General features: G+C 47.5%; 2 protein-coding genes across 2 annotated transcripts in view; one reads left to right on the forward strand and one right to left on the reverse strand.

Moving 5' to 3' along the window:
* TMIE (transmembrane inner ear) overlaps nt 1–328 on the reverse strand; it is a gene marked incomplete at its 5' end in the record, with an annotated part of 42,719 nt that extends 42,391 nt beyond the window's left edge. Inside the window, one exon of the mRNA XM_082479753.1 lies at nt 104–328. Within this exon, the coding sequence (XP_082335879.1) occupies nt 104–328 (225 nt within the window). The remainder of the gene's footprint in view (nt 1–103) is intronic.
* A 1,210-nt stretch (nt 329–1,538) lies between these two features.
* The window catches only part of ALS2CL (ALS2 C-terminal like), a 50,977-nt gene continuing 29,610 nt past the window's right edge, over nt 1,539–22,905 (forward strand). Inside the window, exons 1-3 of the mRNA XM_082498977.1 lie at nt 1,539–1,674; nt 20,765–20,873; nt 21,772–21,964. Of these exons, the coding sequence (XP_082355103.1) occupies nt 1,672–1,674; nt 20,765–20,873; nt 21,772–21,964 (305 nt within the window). The 5' untranslated portion in view covers nt 1,539–1,671. The remainder of the gene's footprint in view (nt 1,675–20,764; nt 20,874–21,771; nt 21,965–22,905) is intronic.

Below are 22,905 nucleotides of genomic sequence, written 5' to 3' on the forward strand. Positions count from 1 at the left end.
AAACCACAGGCGCTGTTAAACTTGCCAGTTTCCTATTTATAGCTTGTGCCTTTCGCATCCTCTTGGGAAAGAAATGAAATGCGTCTCTTGCTAAACATGTCACCTCGCCCATCACCGCAGCGCTGGCCGCTACGCAAAAAGCATGACGATGCCGTTCGGGAGAACGGTCGGTCGCAGTCTTGAACTGCGAGAGAGTTTGCTCAACGCCCAAAGGGTCAAACCGCTGAAAGGGGATGTGGCTCTTGCCCGCCTCATCTTCTCCCCCACCCCGGGGCTTCTTCACTCTCTGCTTGCGTTTGGAATGATGGGCAAAGGGACAAAGAGCCATGATGTGACAAGAGGTCTCCCTGGAAATGCACCGAGCGCACAAGAAGAGAGCGGGGAAATGAGTCTCTTTGCTTTATTGACATCCGCAAAGGAGCTGGGATTTCTTAACAGAGATGTCTAAAGCAAACGTCTTTTGTGAGAAGGCTCCTGAAGAGAGAAGCTCTGTGTCCCGTGTGTGCTCGTGCTCACTTACGTGTCGCAAAACTTTGCATGATGGAAATCTGAGACTGGATTACCTTTGGGTAACTTCTTCTGCACGTCACAGCTCTGTTACGCCGCTCATTTTACTGGGCGCACATTGACTCCTTTTCTCCACGCGCTTCGAAGCACCTTGATGCCGTGGTGATGATGGGAACTGTGCAGGGCTGCAGCTTTTAGAGAGGGAGATGCCCCTTCCCCACTCATCCTGAATGTGAGGGAAGAAGGGATTTAGGGGAAGGTGGAAGGTCTCCTTTTCTACCCAAGTGTGGGATGATCTCTGTCCAAACGCCCTCAGAGCCCCCACGCCCTCCAGCAATGCATTCCAGGCTTTCCCTACTCTCCTTGCTCTTCCCCCAAAGGTCCCAAGCCCATTTGCTGCCCTTTCTGGATGTTTGGAGATTTCCAGGGAGACCAAACTCCCACTCCCCCCATCACTCTTCAGCCCAACCATGAGCAAAAAGGAGGCACCCTCAGGGCAAGGGAGGAGAGCTGGGAGCCAGGAGAGGGGAGAAGCCAGGAGAAGGGAGGAATAGACCTTCTTAAATGCCTTTAGCTGCAGTTTGATCCCCAGAGCATCACGAAACATTTTTCCTTTCATCTTCGCAGCTCCCTTTTAGGTATTTGAAGGCGTCCCTCAGTCCCTGGAGATTGTGGCTAGGAAACCTCCTCTGTAGAAGCATGGAGGCTGCATTTGTTTTCAGCTGGCTCAACCACAACTTGCCCGCCCTGTGCACTGCAGAAGCACGACAAGCTTCCCCACAGAGCTGAAGGCAAACTCGGGAACACCCCCAACGCTTGCCTAGGGGGAGCAGCAGCCGCATCGCCCATCCGCGGCTGCCGTTTCCCTTTAAATTCTCTAAAAGCCATTCGAGTATTGAGTTGCTGGCTGAAACGTTAATGTGGAGACCGGCCAAGCGATGGCAGCCTGCCAGGGGTTTCCATGTCTACCAAGAATGTTGTGCAGTGCACCTTGGGAGGGGAGTATTACTTCCTCGATTTTTTTTTTCTTTTTCTTTTTTTTTTTTTTTTTTTCCCCTCCCCTTAAAGTGAGTAAATAAAGCAGCTGAAAAGTTAGAGCAGGCAGCTTTCATCACCAGCTCTTTCCGTTCACATGGCTACATATCCCAGCTGACAGTTCAACCCATGGTAAGAGGGACTTTTTGCTCAGGTGGTGTTCGGCTGCCGCGAGATGCTACTGAACTGTTGTTGAAGTGGTCTTGTGGGAGATCGTGGTCCTGTTGCAAAAGATTTGGCTCTGTGCTGTGATGAAGATTGGGGGGGTTACAGCTTTGGAAATGGGGTGATGTTCAGTGCATGACAGTGTCTTTCTCCAAAGTTTATTGCTCGGGTATTTTGTGGGGTTGGGAAAGGATGCATCCATGTTTAGGACGCAAGAGAGTTTGGGGAGGCTGTGAATGCAGTGAAATCCTACCACCTCTGCCTCCGTAAAACAGGAATGCTGCTCATTTCCTACTTGCATCGAGGCAAATATTTACAAAATCCCTCCCAGTCCTGATAGGGTGTGTGCCGCGGGAGTGGGATATAATGATGCGATTCACCGCAAAGCTGTGGGACAGGGTGCTTTTGTTTCTCCGGCACCACATTTCTGGGCGGTTGGACGTGTTACGTAGCCGATGCACCTCGCGGTTGCAGGTGGCTTCCAGCCTAGTGGGACAGGGCCTTGCTGTCCCCTTTTAGCCACTGAAGGGAGAGGTTGGATTCAGCCAACGCGGCGCCGTGGGAAGGTCGATCAAAAGCAAGGAAAGGACCACCGATCTCATGTGGCTGCAGAAGGAAGGTCACCCCCTCCTGGTTTGCTTTGTCTCCAGGGTCAGTGTTGTGGTGGTTCGTCATTGCTCTTACAGCAAAGGTGGGTTGCTGGTGGCTGGCTGGTCTATGCTGTTATCTTAATGGGGGATTTGGGAACTGGGAGGGGTAGGAACTGGGCGGGAGACTGGGCCAAGACTAGTTTCACTCTTCAGAGTTGGTCATGTGTGAGGCTGGCCCTTGTCATCTTGTCCTACGCTGCCTGTGTTTGAGGGAGAGCCTTTCCCAGCCCCCTCAAATCAAATGGTGGCTTTCCAGGAGACACCCATCTTGGTGATGGCCGGGACTGGTCTTGGCCACACAAATATCTTGTGCATTAAGAAAGAAAATCAAGTTGATTTCTGCTCTCCATCCTCCTTCAGCAAGTCTCTTGCCTATCTGTAGCTCTGCACCCTTGCTCCTCTTTCATGTCTCCGCGTGCCAGATGCCTCTGGCTATCGGATTCCTCTGATCCACTGCCTGGATGCATCTGACATAGCTTGCCAAGGAGTGGGAAGAAGGCCCCAGCATTGCAGCTGGGGTTCTGCCACCCTGCTCAGGGCGTTTGGAAGAGTTCTGGTAAAAATCACTGTCCTTCTGTAGTCAACCACTGTAGACCTCTGTGCTGTTCCCTGGTGGGGCTGTTCTGCAGCCCTAAAGACTCATGCAGTTAAGAACTTGGTTATCTCACTGGTAGCACTTCTCTGCTCCGACTTAGACAAAATTTCATGTCATTTGCAGAGCTGGAAGAGTTGTATTCATTGTGCTACAATGAAAGGCCAATACTTATATTATTACACAGTTTTCTGGAAATTTATCCACCCAACTACGGAAAGTCTTGTGGCTTCAGATAACTTTGCAGAGAGGAAGAAGCTGTTCTGAGCTGAAAGGTGACAGCTTGGTGCTGGCATAGGAAAGCGGGTTTTTTTGGTCTGTTTTCCTATTTTCTGGCTATCTGCATGTATAACACCTCCTATGGAATTAGGACTGATTGCCAGAGGCTAGTGTTAGTTTTCCTCTTTAGCAAGGCCTTTAGTTAGACAAGCTACCACAGAGCAATAAATAGTTTGGAATCATGAGTCATGGTTCATTCTTGTAACTATGTGGGCATCATGGGTTTATTTAAAAAAGGCTTCCTTGTTTCTGTGTTTGTCGTTACAGAAAAGTAGTCCTCAAATAGAGTCCCTATGCCTCTGTCAGACCGGTCAGCTGTCACTGTCGGAGGTACCTGCTCTAAGGATCGGTATTTCTGTCTGTTTTGTTCTGTGGAGTAAGAATTAGAATTGCTTTACTGAGCAGCAAACACATTAGTTGTGTAACGCCATGTGTCCCAAGCGAGCTTGTGTCTTTGGATATGATGTGGGGCTGGGTGTGATTGCAGAGGTGCCTGGTATCTTCCCAAAGTGTCAGTCTAATATCTGGTCTTACCACAGTTTTGAGAGCAACGTAGCACCTGGAGTGCACTATAGCCACATGGATGGGCATCCTGATTGGCTCCTCTGCCCTTAGGGTAGAGGAAAGTACTGCCGGTCACATGGACAGTGGCACACCTTGAAACGGTGACCATTCCCACCATGACCATCTAGTTCTCCTGCCTTGGCAGCCTAATCTTCTGTTCTGTGTGGGACAGGGGGATGATGGGACCAGTTGGTGCAACTCATGATGCACAGTTTCAGCACCACCTCGTTGCAGCTGGAGTTTGTCCAACGGGCTAAGTAACTGGTACGGCTTGACGAACAGGCACAAGGAGAGATGTTACTCTTGGGTGCTTTTTGGTCCTTGGATCAGGACCAATGTTTTGTCCCTTATGCTGATGGACATTCTGCTCCTGTTTGGTTTTGCCCCTTTCCGGCTCTTCCTTACTCTGAAGAGAACCAGGTGACACCTGGCGAAGGCCACCAGCTACTGTCTGTCCAGGGTCTTTGTCCATGCCTTTTGGATGACCTTGCACTTCTACCATTTAAAAAAGTTGTAGCTGCTGGTGAGGGACCTTTGCCAATGCTGATGCTAAGAACTGGGTCTGCCATAGACCTGGTACTGCGTGGACATGTAATAAGAGACAGTTCCAGGACCAACTGTTGTCCAACAGAGGAGAGCACATGTGGGGTGGACAAAGGTCATGTAAACAGCCAGGGAAAGGGTATTTAGGTCATCTGGCTGCTCAATTAAGGCTGAAATGTCTAGACTCTGCACACTTCAGGGATTAACTCTTGACTCTTCATGCTGAGAGCCTGTGTGGGATCAATACTGTGACATTTAGTTTGCACCTGAGCTCTCTGTCTGGTAGACACCGAGACTGGAGGTTTTAGGAAAAATCAGTCTCTCAACTTTGTACGGGGCTTTCCTACGTAAGGAAATGAGTGTGGTACGGAAAAATGTTGAGTCCATGATACTAATTTTTCCATGTCTGCTCTCCTAATGCTTGTTCTCTGCCTGTCCCGCTCCCGGCCAGTCTTGTGTTGCAATCTGTCCCTGTTCTTGTCTGATTGTCATCTCTGTCACTCGTGGACAGGGACACAGCTGCAGACACATGACTCTTCGCAGTGTGTGTTCCCTGAATTCTTCTGTTCATCCTGACATGAGTCTGGCGAATTGCTACAAGTGTTTGATTTTTGTACTGTTTACTGCTCAATGGTTGCTCACATGTAGAAAACACGTCTGTACCCACTGTTGATCCCAGTTTCTTGTTCCTTGTTTTCTAATCACTCCTGCCTTGCATGCCTCTCTTGCCCTTTAGGGAAAAGGCTTGTGTTGCCTCAGTGAAAAGAACCAGGACAAGTTTGATTATCAAGAAGGTTGTGAAACTTCTTTTGCATGACATATGAATAATTGCACACTTAGCTGCCGTTTCCATGCATAGTTTCCCAATGGCATGCACAAATACTGTGCTTCTGGGCTTGCAAGGCACAGGAGTTAAAGAGTACGTGCTTGGATTGAACATCCACCTCTACTTTAGAGTCCCCTGGGTGAGTGAATCTGAGTACTTCAGCTTGCTGCTCCTGTCTGGGGTGGGTGCTGTGTCAGATCCTTAGCTGGATAAAGCCTAACAGATCCGACAAGGTCCAAGCAGCTATGATTGCCCTATTCTCTGCCAAAGCCTCCGATGGTCATGCGGCAAGTGTGTAGCAAGACAGCAGAAATATCAAGTTGGTGCTAGCTGTGATTACGGGCCTGGTGACATCTCAAATTTGCATTGCCTCCTCCATCTCCCAACTCAGTCCTCTTTCCCTTGACACTGATGTGCATCTGAAAATCTTGCGATGTCTTCAGGGGTAAATGAAACTGCTGATTTTCTTAAAAATAGCTTTTTGGAAGGAAAAGAAAGCGATACGATACCGGGATTTATGCTACGATGTACTATCTTTTGTTGGAGGAAAAAAAAATACTTTATTTCTCTCACATCTTCAAACAGGCTGTACCTAAGGGTAAGCAGGAGCTGAGGTTTCATGGAGTGATGCTGTGGGAATGGGAGGCTGGAGGCTGTTTGCCCCAGCTCTGGGGCATGCTTCAGTAACCCTGTATTGGAGCTGGTAGAGTCAAGGATATTCTCATAACTGAGTGAGTCATAAAGCAGCTATTTCCAGAGTGGTTGGTTCTTGTAACATGGGGTGGTATTGCCCTGGTGACAGAAGGATGTGCTGGCCGATGGAGCTGACTCAGCATCACTGGCCCCAGAACTCAGGAATTTGCCTGGGACTTAGTTTCAGCAGAGGAATCCAGACTACAAATAGGTTTCGGTTAAAATAAAAAACAAACAAACAAACAAAAAAAACCAAAAACTTCTTGATGGAAAAGACAACTTGTTTCAGGGAAACTGTATTTGGAGGAAATTACAAGGCTGGTGAGACACTGGAACAGGTTTCCCAGAGAAGCTGTAGGTGCCTCATCATTGCAAGTGTTCAAGGCCAGGCTGGATGGGGCTTTGAGCAACTTGGTCGAGTAAAAGATGCCCCTGCCCATGGCAGGGGGGTTGGAACTGGATCATCTATAAAGGTCGCTTCCAACCCAAACCATTCTGTGATTCTACGAAAGGAGGCATTTTCTCATGAGGTACAAATTTGGGTGAGATTTGGTGAAGGTTTCTGTTCTCGCAGCTAAAAACCTTAAGCAGGAAGAGCAAAGCGAACTCTTTCTCTTAGAGTTTTCTTGATCAAACCTAGTTTGGCATTTCTAGAGGGATAACTGCTTTTAATTGCCAAAGGTAGTTGAATGCCAATTTGCTGTGCCATCTACTTAAGGGCAGACCTCTTGAAGACAGCATCTTTGTCAGTGCCACTGCGCTGCAACTGCCTCTCCCCGATCCCTTGAGTGGTGTTTCCAGCGATGGTGTTAAGCCTACTTTAAACCTCATTCCCCAGAGTGACACGTGCAAGTGTAGGAAACAGATTTAAAATTGAGGTCAAGCAGGAGACCAAAATATAAAGCCTGATCCACCTGATACTGATTTCTGCAGATGAATGCTAGCAGCATTCCCTAAGCTCCTGGCTAGAAATGGTATCACGCGCTCTATGTTTAAGATCTGTGGCTGCAGATAGCCAGCAACAATCTAATTAATAACCATCTGGTCAGATAATGGGAGAAAGACCTAGAGTTGATAGGAAAGGTTTCTAAAGACTTCTGTGGAAAACCGCTGTGTGTTTATTTGATAAAAAAAAAAAATGTTACTGGGAGAAGCTTAGCTCTGACAAAACTCCAGGCATAGACCATTTTTTTCGAAAAGAAAAGCTCCATCTGTCAGTGTGCCTGATTTTTGTTTTGTTTCTTTTTACAATTGAAAGTCTCTTGGGTCTACTTCTTTCTTTTTTTTTTTTTTTACCCCAAGTTTTGAAACCAGCAAGTTCCCAAGATCAAAACAGAGCTTTTTTTGTCTCCAGGTTGACCAGGACTAAAACTTACCGATCTGCCAAATATGTCTTTAAGTATGTTTTTTTTCCCCTATTTTTTTCCCCAAATCAGAGCAGGATGGGGAAGTGTTTGGATTGCAGTGTTACATTTACAAGAGGAGAAGTGTGTCTCACACACAGCGTTAGATGCTCTTGAAACACCTGTGTCCTCATCACTGTCCTGTCTACTGCAGAAACATCCTGGACAGCAGAGCACTATTGACACTTACCCTGTGTCAGTCTTCACCTTAAGCAAATACTGTCTATATGATACAGACGATGGCACTCCATATCCAACCCAAACCTAACCTGGTCTTAAAGGCTGGATGTAAAGATGTCCACAGTGTGTCAAACATTCCCATCGCAGATGCAGAGGAGTCACAGTAGTCCTGGTTCTAGGATGGCTCAGTGGTTGCTCAAGTAGAAGCAAATCGCTCTCACTTTTTGCCCACTGTTTTAAGGCAAAGCAACGAGTATCCGTGCTCTAACCTGTGGCAATCTAGCAGCTGCTGCACAATCATCCAAGTTGTCCGTGCAATGGGGACAGGTCAGTTGACGATGCGAAATATCCTGGTCTGGAATCTGGAGGTCTCAGTGTGAACATGACATTTATGCAAATTCTGAGCATTTCAGGAAAACTAGCTGAGTGACTGGAAACAGAATTCTGCTGAGGAAACACAATCAAAAGCAAAAGAGGTGTCCCAAACCAAACTGTTACTTCCCTCTGTGTCATCACAGTTTCACCACAGCTTCACTGGACTGGAGTTAAAAAGAAGGGGGGGGGGAGTAAATCCAAAGCACGCATAAGCACTTGACTAAAACTGTACAGAAACAAGCCACAAAGCTGAGCTTGAGGTCCAGACCCAAATGCTCTCTGTGGGTTGAACCAGCAGACCTTAGCTGTAAGGTGGGCCCTCCGGTGTCCATCTGCCCCAGCATGGGGCAGAGCTCCTGGGCCTTTCACGCAATGCCGCAGGGGAGCTGGAGATCCCCAAACTTGTGTGCTCAACAGGGAAATGCTCAGCACTGGGACCTCTGAAACCCTCTCATCTTTCTGGAGAGTAGGCACTGTCGTAAGCTCTGCCAGGGAGCAATCTCCATCCTTACAGGGCCTGGAGGCTGGAAAGTCCTCCTGGGCTCAAGCACCTATGAAAGGACTTGAGGCATGTGCCTGCCATCTAGTCCCTTGTGGGCGAGCACTTCCTTGGGATATGGAAACACTGATTTTGTTCCAAATTTTTGGACTGGAAGAAAAAAGGTCTGTAATTGCACCGAAGTCCTGATCACCAGGTCTTTGACTTCACAGCTTGCAGAGCAGGTAGGAGGCCAGCAGTGAGCTCATTGCTCACTCATCCTTTCCATTCCCCGGCTGCATCCTTCCCTGGTATTGTTCCCCGCTGCGTACAAAGGTTGCTGCTCTGAGGGTTGCTGCTCTGCCCTCCTGTGCGGTGTAAACCATTGTGTTGAGGCAGACAGTGAGTTATGGGCATGTCCTGCTCTGAAAAGACCCCAGGAGACCTGGAAAATGGGAAGGAAGTCAACACAATAGAAGAACCTCTCTGTACAAAAAGTGATTCAGCCACCTCTTGCCTCCTGTTACACCCTGAGCATCTTTGCTGTAGAAACCGACTTGTCCCGATCCCTCAGCCCACAGTAAGTTCCAGTAGTTCGTAAAAAATCTTTGAAATCATATAGCCGGGGAGGAGGCGAGTTGCTGAGTCGTAACATGTCGGAGCGCCTGGGGAAGAATGGGGCTTTGTTAGTGCTCTTCAGCATGTTCTGAAGCAGAAGGGGGGGGCACGGGGCTTTCGTCGGGCAGCATATCGACTTCTGATGCGGAGAGGGAGTGCGTGGCGGCAGCACTCTTTGCCGCTTCAACAAAACGCTCGTGGGGATTCGCCATAATTGTGGATCAACTGGAAAAAAACGCTTTCGTGCTTTTAGGAGGTGGGATGGTGGCTGAGCTCAAATAGGTGGGCTGGGGATGACTCTGGGTCCTCCTGATAGACTTGGGTTTTTTTTTGTTTTTGTCTGTTTGTTTTGGGTTTTTTTTTTTTGTTTTTTTTTGTTAGAAGGAGGGGAAATCATTACTGCTGGCTGAGGCACAGCAGAGGACAGACTTTGCATGCATCACGTGCAGGCTCTCACACGCTCTCCGCAGCGGGCTCTGAATAGCAGGAAACGTCCCGTTTCCCAGGGTTTTCCGGCCGTGAGCTACAGCAAGTGCGGCGGTCGCACGAGGAGAGAGACTGGCAGAACACGGAGGGGGGAAAAAAAACAAAACAAAACAAACCACAAACCATAGGACCTTCGTTTGAGAAACTGCTCTGGGAATGCACCGTCGGTGAAAAGGGATTAGAGCTGAGAAATGCCACCGCGCAAAGAAAAACACATCCTGTCCTTTTCCCTTTCACTTTCCTGCACTTTAAGTTCCCCCAACTCATGAGCTGCAAGAGCACAGATCGCAACAGTTCCTGTCCTTTAAAAAAGATGAATAACAAGCAATTGCTGTAGAAACCCTACGTGCAGGGGTTTCGTAACCGTCTCTCCGGGCTCTGTGGGTGTCTCATCTAATGAACAGGCCCAGATCTGTGTTTCAGCAAAGGAGGCGGCGGGATGTGGGAGGGAGAGGTGGGAGGAGAGAGCGGCGGTTCTGGGAGCACCGAGTATTTCAGGGCTCGGAAGCTCAGAGGAGCTGCTGCCGTAGCATTTACCACGGGGGAATTTTTAATTGGCCGCCTTATGCAAGGTACGTTGCTCTACGCGCTGGTTACTTTGGGGTTTGGTGAGCGGCGTTCCTTGGTTGGTTGTTTTCCCGTTGATGCTGAGGCTCGGTTTTATGCTCAGACACGTACCGTAGGAAGGGTGTCGGGTCAGCCTCAGCAGGCTGAAGGGGACTGTTGAATGTGCTATGAGTAAAAAGTCCTGACGCACTGTACAGTTTGGGAGTGTTCTCCAGAGGTAGAATCTTACCCGTGCGAGTGACCAAAGGCGCGGAGTGCGTTTTCCTGGCGCGTAAAATGCGCTCGCTGTGCTTCACCTAGACAACACACCGGCCTTGCGTAAAGGAGGTGGGTTGTCTGTAAGGCGTTTAATTCTCAGCGTTGGTCCAGACTTGTGGCATTAAATCCTCTGCTTGCTCTCACCTTGTGTTTTCCAGAAAGCGATGCTGGAGAAGCCTGCGCGGTCCCTCTCCTGCAGGCAGCCGCCTGATCCTCTGTATGTGTGTGTGTGTGTGTGTGTGTGTGTTGGGGCTTGCTCCTGTTTTGAGGGAGAGATTTTCCACCCGTGCCAGGCAAGCGGGCAATACAAGCCCGATGAAGTAAGGCTGGAAGCCGCGCGTTCACGCCGGGGTTGCACAGCTTGCCTGGCGGAGTAAAGAAAACCAATACCCAACTAATTAGTCAGGGCGAGAGCGGCTGATAAGCTCGCCTGGGTTTCTGCAAGGAGGGAAGCGGTCAAGAGCTTGCAGGTGTCTTAGGTGTTAAGTGAAAAGTCTGGGTCAAGGGCCCAATTATAGGGGAAGAGTAACCCGCTTCAGACTTTTTAAAAAGTAACAAACAACCATGCGTTTAGAGCCAGAAGAGGAGGAGCTGCAGTTCACGGGAGGGACTGTTTTTTAAACTTTAACTTAGTTTAATTTGGACCTGAACCAAAGCAGTGTCTCTTTGTCTGTGGAAATTTCCTATGGCCTGAAAGCTTCCTAGACCTTGCGGCTGCTCCCCGAACTTGGTCGTTTCATTACCGCTTCTGCAATGGCTTCAGTTCCCAATGAGCTGCAAGACAAGATTTTTGAGGATCTGCAAGGAAACCGGGCAGAACTGTCTTTCAAGACCCTGCCTTCAATTTAGTGATGCATATTTGGGGGCAAACAATATCAGCAAGTTCAAGGGGGATAAGATAAATTCCGGGACCACAGGTCCATAGGCAGATACTAGGAATAGGGTTGCACCTTTTGAAATCCCTAATGCAACAGTTGGTAGTTGGGGGAATACAGGAGGAATGAACCTCAAAGTGGCCAAGCTTATGTTTGTTCTCTAAATAACAGCTTTCATTCTTACTGCCAGACTAGCTGGACCACTGGCCTGAGCTGGTCACGTAATGTTTACATTCCTGTTGAATTGGAAAGGGCTCATGCAAAGTACTTTAGGCTCAACAAACAGGAATTTTCTTGTGAAACAGTTTTGTCAGAGCTTCTGACCAGCTCTTCAGGTCATCAAAAGACCTGGGTTTTGGCACTCAAAGCACGTCAGTGAACTGTGGCGTCTCAGAATGATGATCAGAGGTTAGGAAGCGTTGGAGACTCTTTGCACGTCTGTCCTGCCTTCAGTGGGTTGTAATTTGTCCTCCAAAAGCACCTGTAGGGTTTGATGAAACACTAGAAGTTTCCTACTACACTCAGCCTAAACTAATCCAGGCAAGTGTTCCTCCCCCACCCTCTATTGCTGTTCCTTTGCATGGACTTCATCCCTGCCCCATTTCTGGCAGGTATTGGGGGATGCTGTCAAGTGCTTAGACTTTGCATGGGTCGCTGGGTAGGGCAGATCTGGGAGGTTTTGTAAGCGGCATTTTGTAGTGACACATCATTGGCTTTTGGACATTGCCTTTAGCATCAGCAAACATCTGTGAGAGGGGAGGAGAGGCAAGTAGTGGTGTCAAAAGTCAGGGCAGCGAGAGGATGGGTCCTGAGCCTCGCTTGTGAATATTTGGCAGAGCCAGCCATCTCAAAGGTGGCTATAGTCATGGTTTTATGATGATTTTCTGTCTTTTTAGCACAAAGGAAGTGAAATCCCTTCTGGTCCTACTCAAGATTTAGAGGTGCTGAGTGGAGAGGAAGGTGCAGGGAGATGGCATTGCTGTCCATTGAGCTCCATCTCATCTGCGAAGCAGTTTTGCTACCAGCTGTCCTATTGTCCCAAATGACACTCCTCTGACATTGTCTGGGCCACTGGGTTGGTTTCCAGGCTGTAATTCAGAGTCTGTTTCTCAGGGTCTGACTCAAAACTGTTTCAATGTAGATGGCAACACACATTCTAAACACCAAATGTGTAGCGCTCTGTCATTTTTCTTGCTTTTTGATGCCGTGCTGAAATCCCATTTGCTTTGGAAAACCAGAGTAGGCATATTGGGAGGCCAAGGGAGAGGAGCTCCTGCTCCCAAAGCTGCTACCAGAGTTGGGACACAAAAATTGTCCCTAGCTGTTATCTTCCATCTTTCCAATATTTCCACTCCAATGGAGAATTATGGAGTCCCCTCTTCTCACGATCTTTCCTTTGCTGCCTCCAGACAACTTGTAGCTGTTTCAGGTTTGTCTCGGGGTTTCATCCAGTAACCCCAAGTTGTTCTGTGTTGTATCAGTTGTTGGGTCAAAAAAGCTGTGCTTCTGCATGCATAAGCTGCTTGTAAGTGATAATGATAATGGGAACTACAAGGCCATGGGGGATCAAACCATGAAGTAAACATCATCTCACCTGCAGGCCTTGTCGTACTCGCCCTGTTATTTGCAAAGGCTGAATTATATCCTTAAGTGTGGTGACAGTGATCTTCTCTAGCCTTAGTTGTCAACACGTAAAGGGGTTTATTTGAGCTGTTTAATTCTGTAGCTACTGGAGAGAGACCAGGTATGCCCAAAGGTCCGCTCATCTCACTAATATTGGATTAAATTGAGCTTCTCATGTGCCTCTTTTTGGTTACAAAGGGAGTCTGGGGTGGGTAGTTCAGCCTTCAGACCCCCAGAAAGGGAAGATGGGGTTTGTCCTTATGCAGTCCACTAGACATTTATGATTGTTTTCATTAGGCTCAGGAGCGAACTTCCTAAGGAAGGGACGTGAGCTTCCAATTTGGGTTTGGGGAAGAATGAAAAAAAAAAAAAAAAAAAAAGAAAAAGCTGGGTCAGATTAGGTTTGTGTAAAGCTTTTGCATTGTTTTTGCAACAAAAAAGAGAAAAACACACTTCCCTCCCCCATACATAGCTTCCTGGTTTTCCTGTTTTTCTGTGTTAAAGATGGAAGAAGACAAAAATTGGGGGAGGGGGGAAGGTTCTTCTTGGGCTGAAGAATCAATTATACAGCCTCAGTGCTTCCTGAAGAGAATACTGAATGCTTGTTTGACCCTTCTGGCCACACACTGCTGTCCTAAATTTGCTGAGATTTTAATGCGGTCGATATTTTGGCAACCTTGCGCTGTCTCTTCTTTCAGTGCTTGAGGTCCTGCCATGGAGGTGACCACCAACAATGTTATGACTGATGCATAAAATGAACGATATCAAGCCAGGCTGTCTCAGCTCTCCTAATGCAGAAGAAAGTGCCTGGAGAAGAACACCACAAAAACTGGGAAGGGTTGTGGTAATGCTTCCTCCATACGTGCTTCCTGCCTCCTCAGGGACTTCCTGAGATGGAGTTGATGCCTCTTGTTTTTATTAGCTTTTAATTGATTTTTGCTTTATGGACTGGTCCAGCTGCTTTTGAACGCATGTGTTGTATTCTTATAACAATGACAGACTCTTGTGGCAGTGAGTTCCATGGTTTAATTAGGTGTGGTGGGGTCAAATGTCCTGCTGTTCATCGTGAGCTGGCCCCAGTGCTTGAGGGTAGAGGTGGTTGTGCTGCACCCCAAATGTTTGCTGCGTGGCCTCATGTATGAACCTGGACCGACCGAAAGCCTGAGGGTCTTGTGTTCAGGGTGAGAGTTCTGATGGGTTTGTTCGTTTTCTCGTGTTCTTAAACTACGTGGTGCACTGTGCCTAACTACTTCCATTGCTGTCCTGCTCCGCAATTTCCCCTGGTAAAGCAAATGTTGAATGAGATCCTGCCTAGTTCCTTCACGTGGCTGGCATCGGCGTGCTGCCTACATCCCATGCTAAAGCCTAATCCAAGTAACTGCTTCCTCTGTTGTTCTCTTCCTCCTTTTTCTGCTGCGAAGGGCTGTCTTGGGATCCAGGGTTTTATTGTCTTTCTGCCCTGTTTATTCCCAATTACATTGCGTGTTTCTGTCTGTTCATGAGGTGGCTCCGGTAAGTTGAACGTTAATTCATCTCGAGTCGTGATGATCTGAGGCTTGACGAGAGCAGAGTCTGAATGGGAGAATTTGCTCCAGCATGTTGGTGTTGGTTAAACAAAGCCTGGAATTGTTTTTCTACATGACAGAATGCTCTTTGTGCCAGCCTGAACGCAGACTCCGCCGGAGTGTGACACGTGAGGAGGGGGAATGGTGTTTGGAAACACAATTAGCATGCACGAGGATACTTGGCTCCTAGAGAAAAGCAGCAAAGGCTGGGACAGAAAGAGGAGCACCATCTCCCCATTGGCCATCAGAGTTTGCCCCCCATGGCCTAAGGAGCTCTGGAGTTTATGGATTCTCAGCTGTCACTGCTAATTGAATGAGGAGATCCCACCATGCTCATGGGTGTGTTCGTGTGATGGTACGTTAAACTATGCTGGGGAGCAGATCCAAGTTAAAAAGTAATCTGGCAAAGGCAGCTAGGGTCCATGGTACAACCTCAAACCAATCTTTCCTCTCCCCCCTCGACCCCTTGAGACCAACTCTTAATGCTATCCCATTTTTTTCCCCCAACCCCCCCTATCTTTGGTCGTATTAATCAGCATTATATATATGTTGAGCTGATTAAGGGGAGGACACAGAGAGTTATGTCTGTGTTCGTTCCGGTTTGAGGTCCCCAGATTTGTCTATTACATCACACGTTGATGTGAAGTTCTGGCCTATATTGACTCAGTCTAACAATAAGCTGAGTTATAAAGTTTATCCGCAAATTTCTGAGGGAGAAACTCCGCACTGGCAGGTTTTGTGCAGAGCTGTATATTACTCTTCCCTGTAATGTGCATACTTTAGAGCTGTACAGTGCTTGGGGAAAGACATAATGCTCTTGCGAAGGTTGAGTGAGTGGTTAACAGCAAGGGAGGACTTGTGTGTCCTTCTGGGCATCTAGAAGACGGTCGGGCAAGAAGAGAGTTTTAGATTTGAAATGCTCTAGGTTGCATCTACCTGCAGAATGGAGGGGCATTTACCACAGTATCACACAGTATCACAGTATCACAGTATGCTAGGGATTGGAAGGGACCTCAAAAGATCATCTAGTCCAATCCCCCTGTCGAAGCAGGAACACCTAGATGAGGTTGCACAGGAAGGCGTCCAGGTGAGTTTTGAATGTCTCCAGAGAAGGAGACTCCACAACCTCCCTAGGCAGCCTGTTCCAGTGCTCTGTCACCCTCACTGAGAAGAAGTTTCTTCTCAAATTTAAGTGGAAACTCTTGTGTTCCAGCTTGAATCCATTACCCCTTGTCCTATCCTACCAGTCCAAGTGTAAGTGCCCGTGCTCTGTATTGCATTCTTAGACAGTTTTAGATGCTTTAGTTAGAAGCAACACCATCACCGGCATGAGAAAAAGTGGCCTAGCGAGTGAAAAGCAACATGTGAGGAAGAGTTTCAGGTTTAACCTGACAGAGAAGCATTTTTAGTACCTCTTGGCTTCAATTTGGAACGCTTTTATTTCCTTCTGAACTAGAGCTTGAATTAAAGCAGCTTTATCCCTGTCGCTGCAAAGATGATGTACTCACTTGACACGGGCTGTAGTAGGAAGGCACCTCTTCAGCTGCGTGGCGGGAATAACTCGACTGCCTCTCAAAGGGCAGGGAAGGGAAAACATGGCCTGTTTGAGGACTGTGTGTGACAGAGTGATGGACCGGCCTCGTTCCTGAGGCGGTTGGTAGGAGAAAGATCATGAGCTGCAAGGATGGATGAGATTGGAAGGGCTGCAAAGGCACGATGCCCTTCAGGATGGAGGATGCAGGGAAAGAGTTTAAGGAGAGGAGGGGCTACAGCAAACATGGTCGGGGCATTTACACCCCAGGTGGTTTAGTATTAAAATGCCCTAAGCACTTCCTAAATCTGGCAATGTTTGCGACTGTTTTCTCCCATCTGAGAAGTGTTTTTGTTGACTGATAGTCCCAACTTCGGCACAGAGGGGGATTTACAAGAGGAAGATGGAAAATGAATGGTCCTTCTGTGGATGTCCAGTTTGTTCCTTAATGTACAGGAGCTGATAAGGTTGACTAGATGTGTGTTTCCATAAGAAACTTTGCGTCATGTCTGAAATCTCTGGGGCTTTCCAAACATTTTCCTGGTGGAAGAGCTGCCTCAGAGCTACAGACTCCAAAGTAGAAAGGGGTTCTATGCACAGCTAAGAATGAGGCTCAGCATTCCACCAAAACGTCTCTTTGCTTGGTTTCCTATCTGTTCCACCCACCCTTCTGGCAATTTCCTGAAAATGGGTATAACAACCTGTTGTGGCTCCTCGAGACATGTATTTTCTTGCTGAAATGTGCATTTCGCAGCTTTGGACAGACCCTATTGAGGATGAATGCTCCTCCAGGTGACCCAGGCTGCTCCCTTCTCTTGGATGCTCAGCAGCTGCTTAGGTTGGTATTACCTGCTGCATCACCCTTTTTTCTGCCCACATTGTCATACTCAGCAGACAGACCAAGACCATGATGAGCCATAGGGATCCGATGACTCCTCCAGACGTTGTTTCTCAAGGTGTTTTTCCTGTTTCTACATGAATACGATTATGTGTCCCTTCTCTAATTACAAACCTGTGCTGTACGGCTTTCTTGTACCTTCCTTTAAGGAGAATAAACAGATGTGTCTCATACTTTGGAAAATGTTCTCCTAGGGAGCTCTCCTCATTCCTCATGGGAGCCTGAAGCAGGCTGGTGGCTGGTTTGTTTTGCCAGTGGAAGTCACCATCCCCAAAGGCCGTAGACTTTCTGATTTTGCACATAAAACCAGACACTGTCATGCAATGTGCAGCTCATGGACCCTTCCTTGGAGGTGCACCTCCTTCAATCCTGACCATCAGGAGTGCACCGTCTTCAAAGGTCTTGACTCCCTAGCAGCAGAGCCATCCATGTAGAGGAAACGAAAACCTTCTGAACAGACTTCAGAGTGGCTTGGCCCAAGCTTGCCTTGCCCTTCACGGAGCAAACACAGAACTACAAAACCACGGAGTCGCATGAAAGCTGTGTGCAAGCAGTAGGGAAGACAGCATGTGACAGCCCCAGGTTTCTGCTCGGTGCTTCCACCACCCACCAGCACTGCAGTTCGCGTTCAGTTTTTCACACGCGTGAATGTACAGCGTGACCTCCGTGTGCCCTTGGACAGTCCCGATTGTTTCCTTTGCCCTCTGTGGCTGAGCCAGCGTTGGTTTTGTTCACAAAGTGACCCACTTCAAATCTTCTTTGCCTGACTGGGCTAGAATAAGCACGCAAATGCTGTTCTCACAGAACGGATGGGGAAAGCCTGGAAAGGGTGGCTGAAACTCACGCTTACCTTATTGGGTGATGTGATGTGATGTGATGTGATGTGATGTGATGTGGCAACTTTGGTCTTTTTGTGGTGCCGGAAGGGCTGTTTTGAAAGCTGACTGGTGCTGCTCGCCCATTCAGCAAATGAGCCCTGATTGTCATGTTCAGGCTGGAAGTAGCCCAGAAAGAAGGAAAAAAAAAAAAAAGAAAACAACAACAAAAAACCAAACAAACCCAACACCAAACCCAAAAGAAAACACTGTGTGAAAACTGTATCAGGTCATAATGGAAAAGAGTATCCAAGTGCTTCTGGTTTTTGCAGAGTTAGCTTGGGTGTCTGTACAGTGTTGCTACTGCAGTTCTTGACCCACGTACTGCACCATGGGGATGCTTTGGGGTCAGCCCCATAAAGTCTGAGCTCAGGTGTTTGTGCATAATAGACCTTCAACGAACCCAGATTGCGGGAGACAGAGTGTGGGACCAGCTGATATTTGGAAGGGGCGATGCTGCATCCAGATCAGTAGGTCCATCTTGGATGCACATAGTTCTTCTTCCAAGTGACCATTACAGAAGTAACCAAATAACACTTAGGCTGGGGCAGTGATGTTCCCGTGGTGTTGCACCTGTGTTCTTCAGCCCTGAGGAGGTTCCTCAGCCTTCTGCTGCTATTCATGGACTATCATGGTCCCGTGGAGCAAAGCTGTGGGTATCTGCACCCTTGGTTTGTGTCATTCAGTTTATAATGAAGGGCTGTATGTAATGAAGGGGTGGCTTCTCTGGTGACGAGAGTAGTTTGGGGGAGACTTTCTGAGTTTGGCATCTAGCACCCATTCTTTTTGTTTTGCACAGGATAAAATGTTTTCTTGCAGAACTAAATACGGACCAGGCAGAGAATAGGCCCCCCTCATAGCAGAGCGATCTGAAATGATGGAGTCGTCTTCCCTTCTTCTCCAAAAATAGACAAAAAAGGCTTAAAAAATCTAAATAAAACCCTCCAGACTGTTACTCAGTGAGCCTAACACGACCCCACTGACTACATGCTGTTCTGTTGAAGCATTTGGAAATGAAATGCTGTCACATATCCAGGCTGACTTTACTCACGGATTAAGCAAGATAACTTGTGCTTAGAAATTTCTAGCCAGCTTGAGTGCTCTCTAGGACCTGTGAGAAACTTTATCTTTGTGTCTACAAGACAGGGGGATTAAGTGGTGGCAGAAAAATAAACTTGTAGATTTGTCCTGTCCTCTTGGCGCTCTGGGGTGAGAGCTGGCTGGTTGCTGTTTTGTTTTGCTTTTCTCCTGGTTCAATTGCCTTCACTGGGAGGGGCCAGGAGGGGTTTGGGTTCCAGCTCGTTGACCTGTTTGCATGCCTAGAGCCTTCCTTTGGGACAAATTACCAGTGCTGCTGCAAAAAATAGCTTTATGGTCATGCAGACCTTGATGTATGAAAACTTGCAAACTAATGAGATTACGAAATTTTTTAATGCTTCCCATTTTTCAGACAAATTAAATTGAAGAGGCAGCGGTTACTAAGGAGAAAACATTGTCATTCATCTGTGCAGTCAGTTGTGTCTGGATCCAAATGACCACTTAAAACCAGGCCAGCTAACTATTCAAACTGCAAAGCGTCCCTTGTTCTATGACACCATTCCAGCCCAAGCTCCAGGATGACCTGGAAAGGGAGTTTCTCAGCGAAGTTTGGTGACTTTAGGGAACTCAAACTCTTATTTAGCAAGGAACCCAACACACGTGTGAAGCTTAAAAACAAGATGTTCCCACCTAACGTAGTCACCCGACTCGGATGACCTGTGTCGAGTCTGTGCTAAGACACTCGGGGTATTTCTTCCCATGAAGTATAAAGTAAGATTAGGCTTCTCTGTCTAACTTCCCGACATCTCAACACAAGGAGGATGAATCTCGCCTATTGTTTGTAGCAAGCAGGGGAGAGGCTCAGGATGTCGGAGAGTGCGCCACCAGCAGATAGCTGAGTTCAGCTCTTCCTGGAAACAGCACGAAGACTCTAGTTATGTCTCCATTAGTAAATAAATTAGTTCTAGCCCCATAGCCAAGAGGTTATTGCATGACTAGTGCATAGCTAATTTCTCCTTACCTCCCAAAACGGCACGGCTATGTGCAAGCCACCCATGTCAAATGGTCCCTGGGCCATGCCTGAGAATTGTCTGGGGGAGGCACTAGTTGGCACACATAAAACTGTGCCAAAGTCTCTGCCACCAATTTAGCAATGTAAATCTTTGCAGCATAATGCCATGTCCTCCTCTGCCTACCGTTGTGAACGTAGCCTTTGAGAGTGCACTACAACCAGGCTAAGGATAAACGTGGACAGACCATACTCAGTCCCTTGGGTTTGCTGTTTGGCCTCACAAAGGTAAAGGAAACTCAGAGTTTTGTATTTTTATCACCATTAGTAATATCAGCTGATTCTGCCTATAGAATCTTCACCATCTGTCCTTTTTCCAGAGTGGTCTCTGATGACATGCTATTAGCTGGCTGGGTTCGCTTCCCCTGATACATTTCTTTCGGGACGTAAGGCTGGAAGGAGGAAGCTACTGGAGTTTGCTCACATGGGTTTGCTGCCTTTTTTTTTAAGCGCCGCCCACTTCCACTTTAGGCAAGCTTTCCTTGTTTACGCAGCAGTTGTGACGTATAACCAGCAGTGCAGTGTCCTACTCGGAAAGAAGTAACACCAGACCTCCGTTCCTCTGGAGGGTTGGATGTTTGGCCATGGCTGGCGCAGCTCTGCAGCTCCGTACAATAGCTTTTAATGCCAAAAGATGTAGACTGAGGCACCCGGGCAGAAAACTGGTGAGGGAGATGGGAAGAGATGCTCTGCTTCATCCTTTGCTACGTTGTTCTTCAGGGATTTTCTTCTGGGAGAAGGAATCTGGCACTTAGCAGGATTAACACATATCAAGAAGTTTAGGGCCTTTCCAGTCCTGTGGAAGAGGTATCATGGCCCACCTCGGAAGACCTTCAACTGGGGTGTCAGGAAAATGTGCTGTAGCCTCGGTGGTCTTCTGAGATACCAGCTCATGTTGAGCCATCGGGTTTCCATTTCCTCTTCTAACGTTTTCAAATGCTTTTTGGGGACAGCAATGACACCTGTGTGTGCTGTCAAGAGCAGGAAAAGCTGATTGTTTGCAATGACCACTGAAGCCTTGGTAGGTACTCTTGCCAGGGAGTTTATGTGTGCCTTCTGTGTTGTGTCCAGGACATGTGCACAGCTGAAGCAACTGCGTCTCTGCTCCAAGTAGAAGAAACCTTCTCAGCATGCCTGGCACGGATAGATGCCCTCATCCTCAAGCCTCTGCTCCAGGCAGGTAGGTCAAAGACTACTTTTTTTTTGTCTGTAGTTGTAGCCTTGAGTCACTGGCACGCCTATGAAGGGAATTATAATTGAAACTTCATGGCTGAGGACTTGCTGGAGGCAGGTTTGCTGGAGTAAGTGGTATGTGGAGTTGTTTCACTTAAGATAGTGAGTTCTTAAGGATACCTATGGCCTTTCAATTCAAGCTTAGGACTGTGGTTCCTGTTGTTTTTAGAGGTTAATCCAGATTCTAACCGGTATCAGCCTGTACGCCTGCTCTGAGGCTTGTTTCCAGCATGGTGCGTGGAAATCCAAAACGCATCTCGCACATCCACGACCTCTAAACCGTGCCCATTCTGCCTCCCTGCTCTTGGTCCATGGTCATGCCCATCTTTTGGAGGTAAAACTTGTGGGTGCAGGTTCTGAGCTGGCATTAAATCACAGAAGCTCCACTGAAATAACAAATCCATATAAATATTCACAGGCCTGTCTGGCAAAAAGTGGCGCGACTGGATTAGACCCGTAGGGTGGTTCCTTTTCATGTCACCACCTTTTTTTGGTCTAGCCTCCAAGGAGACTGGGAACAGCCCTTTGGGCCAGGGACAGAAAATTTTCCTCCGGTGCTTGTGTCTGAGCTGGGGCTGAGCCTCCCGGGAAGCCCTGACCACACGCCCCACAGACAGGCAAAGCCTTAGCATGGATAGTCCATACAATACCTCACAGGGAACCAACCCTAAATCAACATCTCCTTCCTCTTTAGCATTGTTTTCCTGTTTATATACGTGCTTCACACTGAAAAAAAAAAATAAAAATTGGGCTGAGTATTAAATACAGGCAATGTTTTCTACAAGCTTTCTTGGAGTCAGGGCTTTCTGATAACCTTTCCCCCTCCCCTCATTTTTTCCTCCAAGAGCCTAGTGACCAGAAAGGAAAGGAGAACTTTAAGCTCCTCCTGCTCCTGAATGATCGATTTCAAGCTCTCTGGAACCTCACGGAAGAAAATTACCGGATACTGAAACAAAAATGCAGCACCTCTGAGTCATTCTGCATCCAGGACATTTACACTGTCTGGAAAGGAGACCTGTTTTTAAGCCTCTACATCCAGTAAGTAGAGACGCATTTTGGAGTAGCGTAAGGGACCAAATTTATCGACTAACTGGTAGGTCAGTGCAATTAATTTGTGTATTTAATTTCTTCAGTTCTGTCCGTTAGGGTTCAGATATGAGCTCAGGGAAGTGACTGCACTCAGTGCTCAGGACAAGTGCTGCAGAATACAGTGTTTGTGCAGACAGCATAATAAATAGGCCTTTTTGTAGGCGTGAGCGTGCTTGTAAGAGGCAGAATTTTGCAGGTAGAGTGGTTTTTATGCATCTTAAAAATGGGAAGAGGACAGGGGGATTATTTGTGCCTGGGGAATTTATAAGAGCAAAGCTTGGGCTGTCATCAGGAACAGAAACGCATACACAAGCAGGTTTAAAGGACTCGTAGGGATGAGGAAAGGAAGATGTCACCAGACACGGTTCATATTATGTGTTTGTGCCACATTTTTATGCTTTTGGCAAGGGATATGAAGGCAAGTGATGGATGTAGCGTGATGTGAAAAACATACTGCCTTATTGCTGTTTCTATAATTAATTATGTCTGCTCCCCATCTGTCTGCAACACAAAATACAATGTTTACCAAAGTCACTGGAGTGTGCGTAACCTGGATGTTGATGTCCTAGCATGAAAAATTGGTTTATGGGCATCTGAGGTGACATGAAGATCAGCCAGTGTTCAATCCTTCATCCATCACGTAGGCCACAAATGTGGTCAAGCTGTTGCCAGATGGGCTTGTGCCGTCTGTGCAATGGGAGATGGACGCACTGACTCCTGAAAACGCATGTGGAGGGAGGAGGAAGGACTACATTTCTTTTGTTTTTTACTTGGACAGCATCATTTTAGAAAGTGACGCACAACAAACTTTGTCTTTATGTGAATGGAGTTTAGAGCAGCGTGTGGTGTTCATTTGGGAACCGATTTGGTGAATTAAAATGGGTTTGCCT

The sequence above is a fragment of the Vanellus vanellus genome (assembly GCF_965231255.1).
Source record: "Vanellus vanellus genome assembly, chromosome: 2".
Lineage (NCBI taxonomy): Eukaryota > Metazoa > Chordata > Aves > Charadriiformes > Charadriidae > Vanellus > Vanellus vanellus.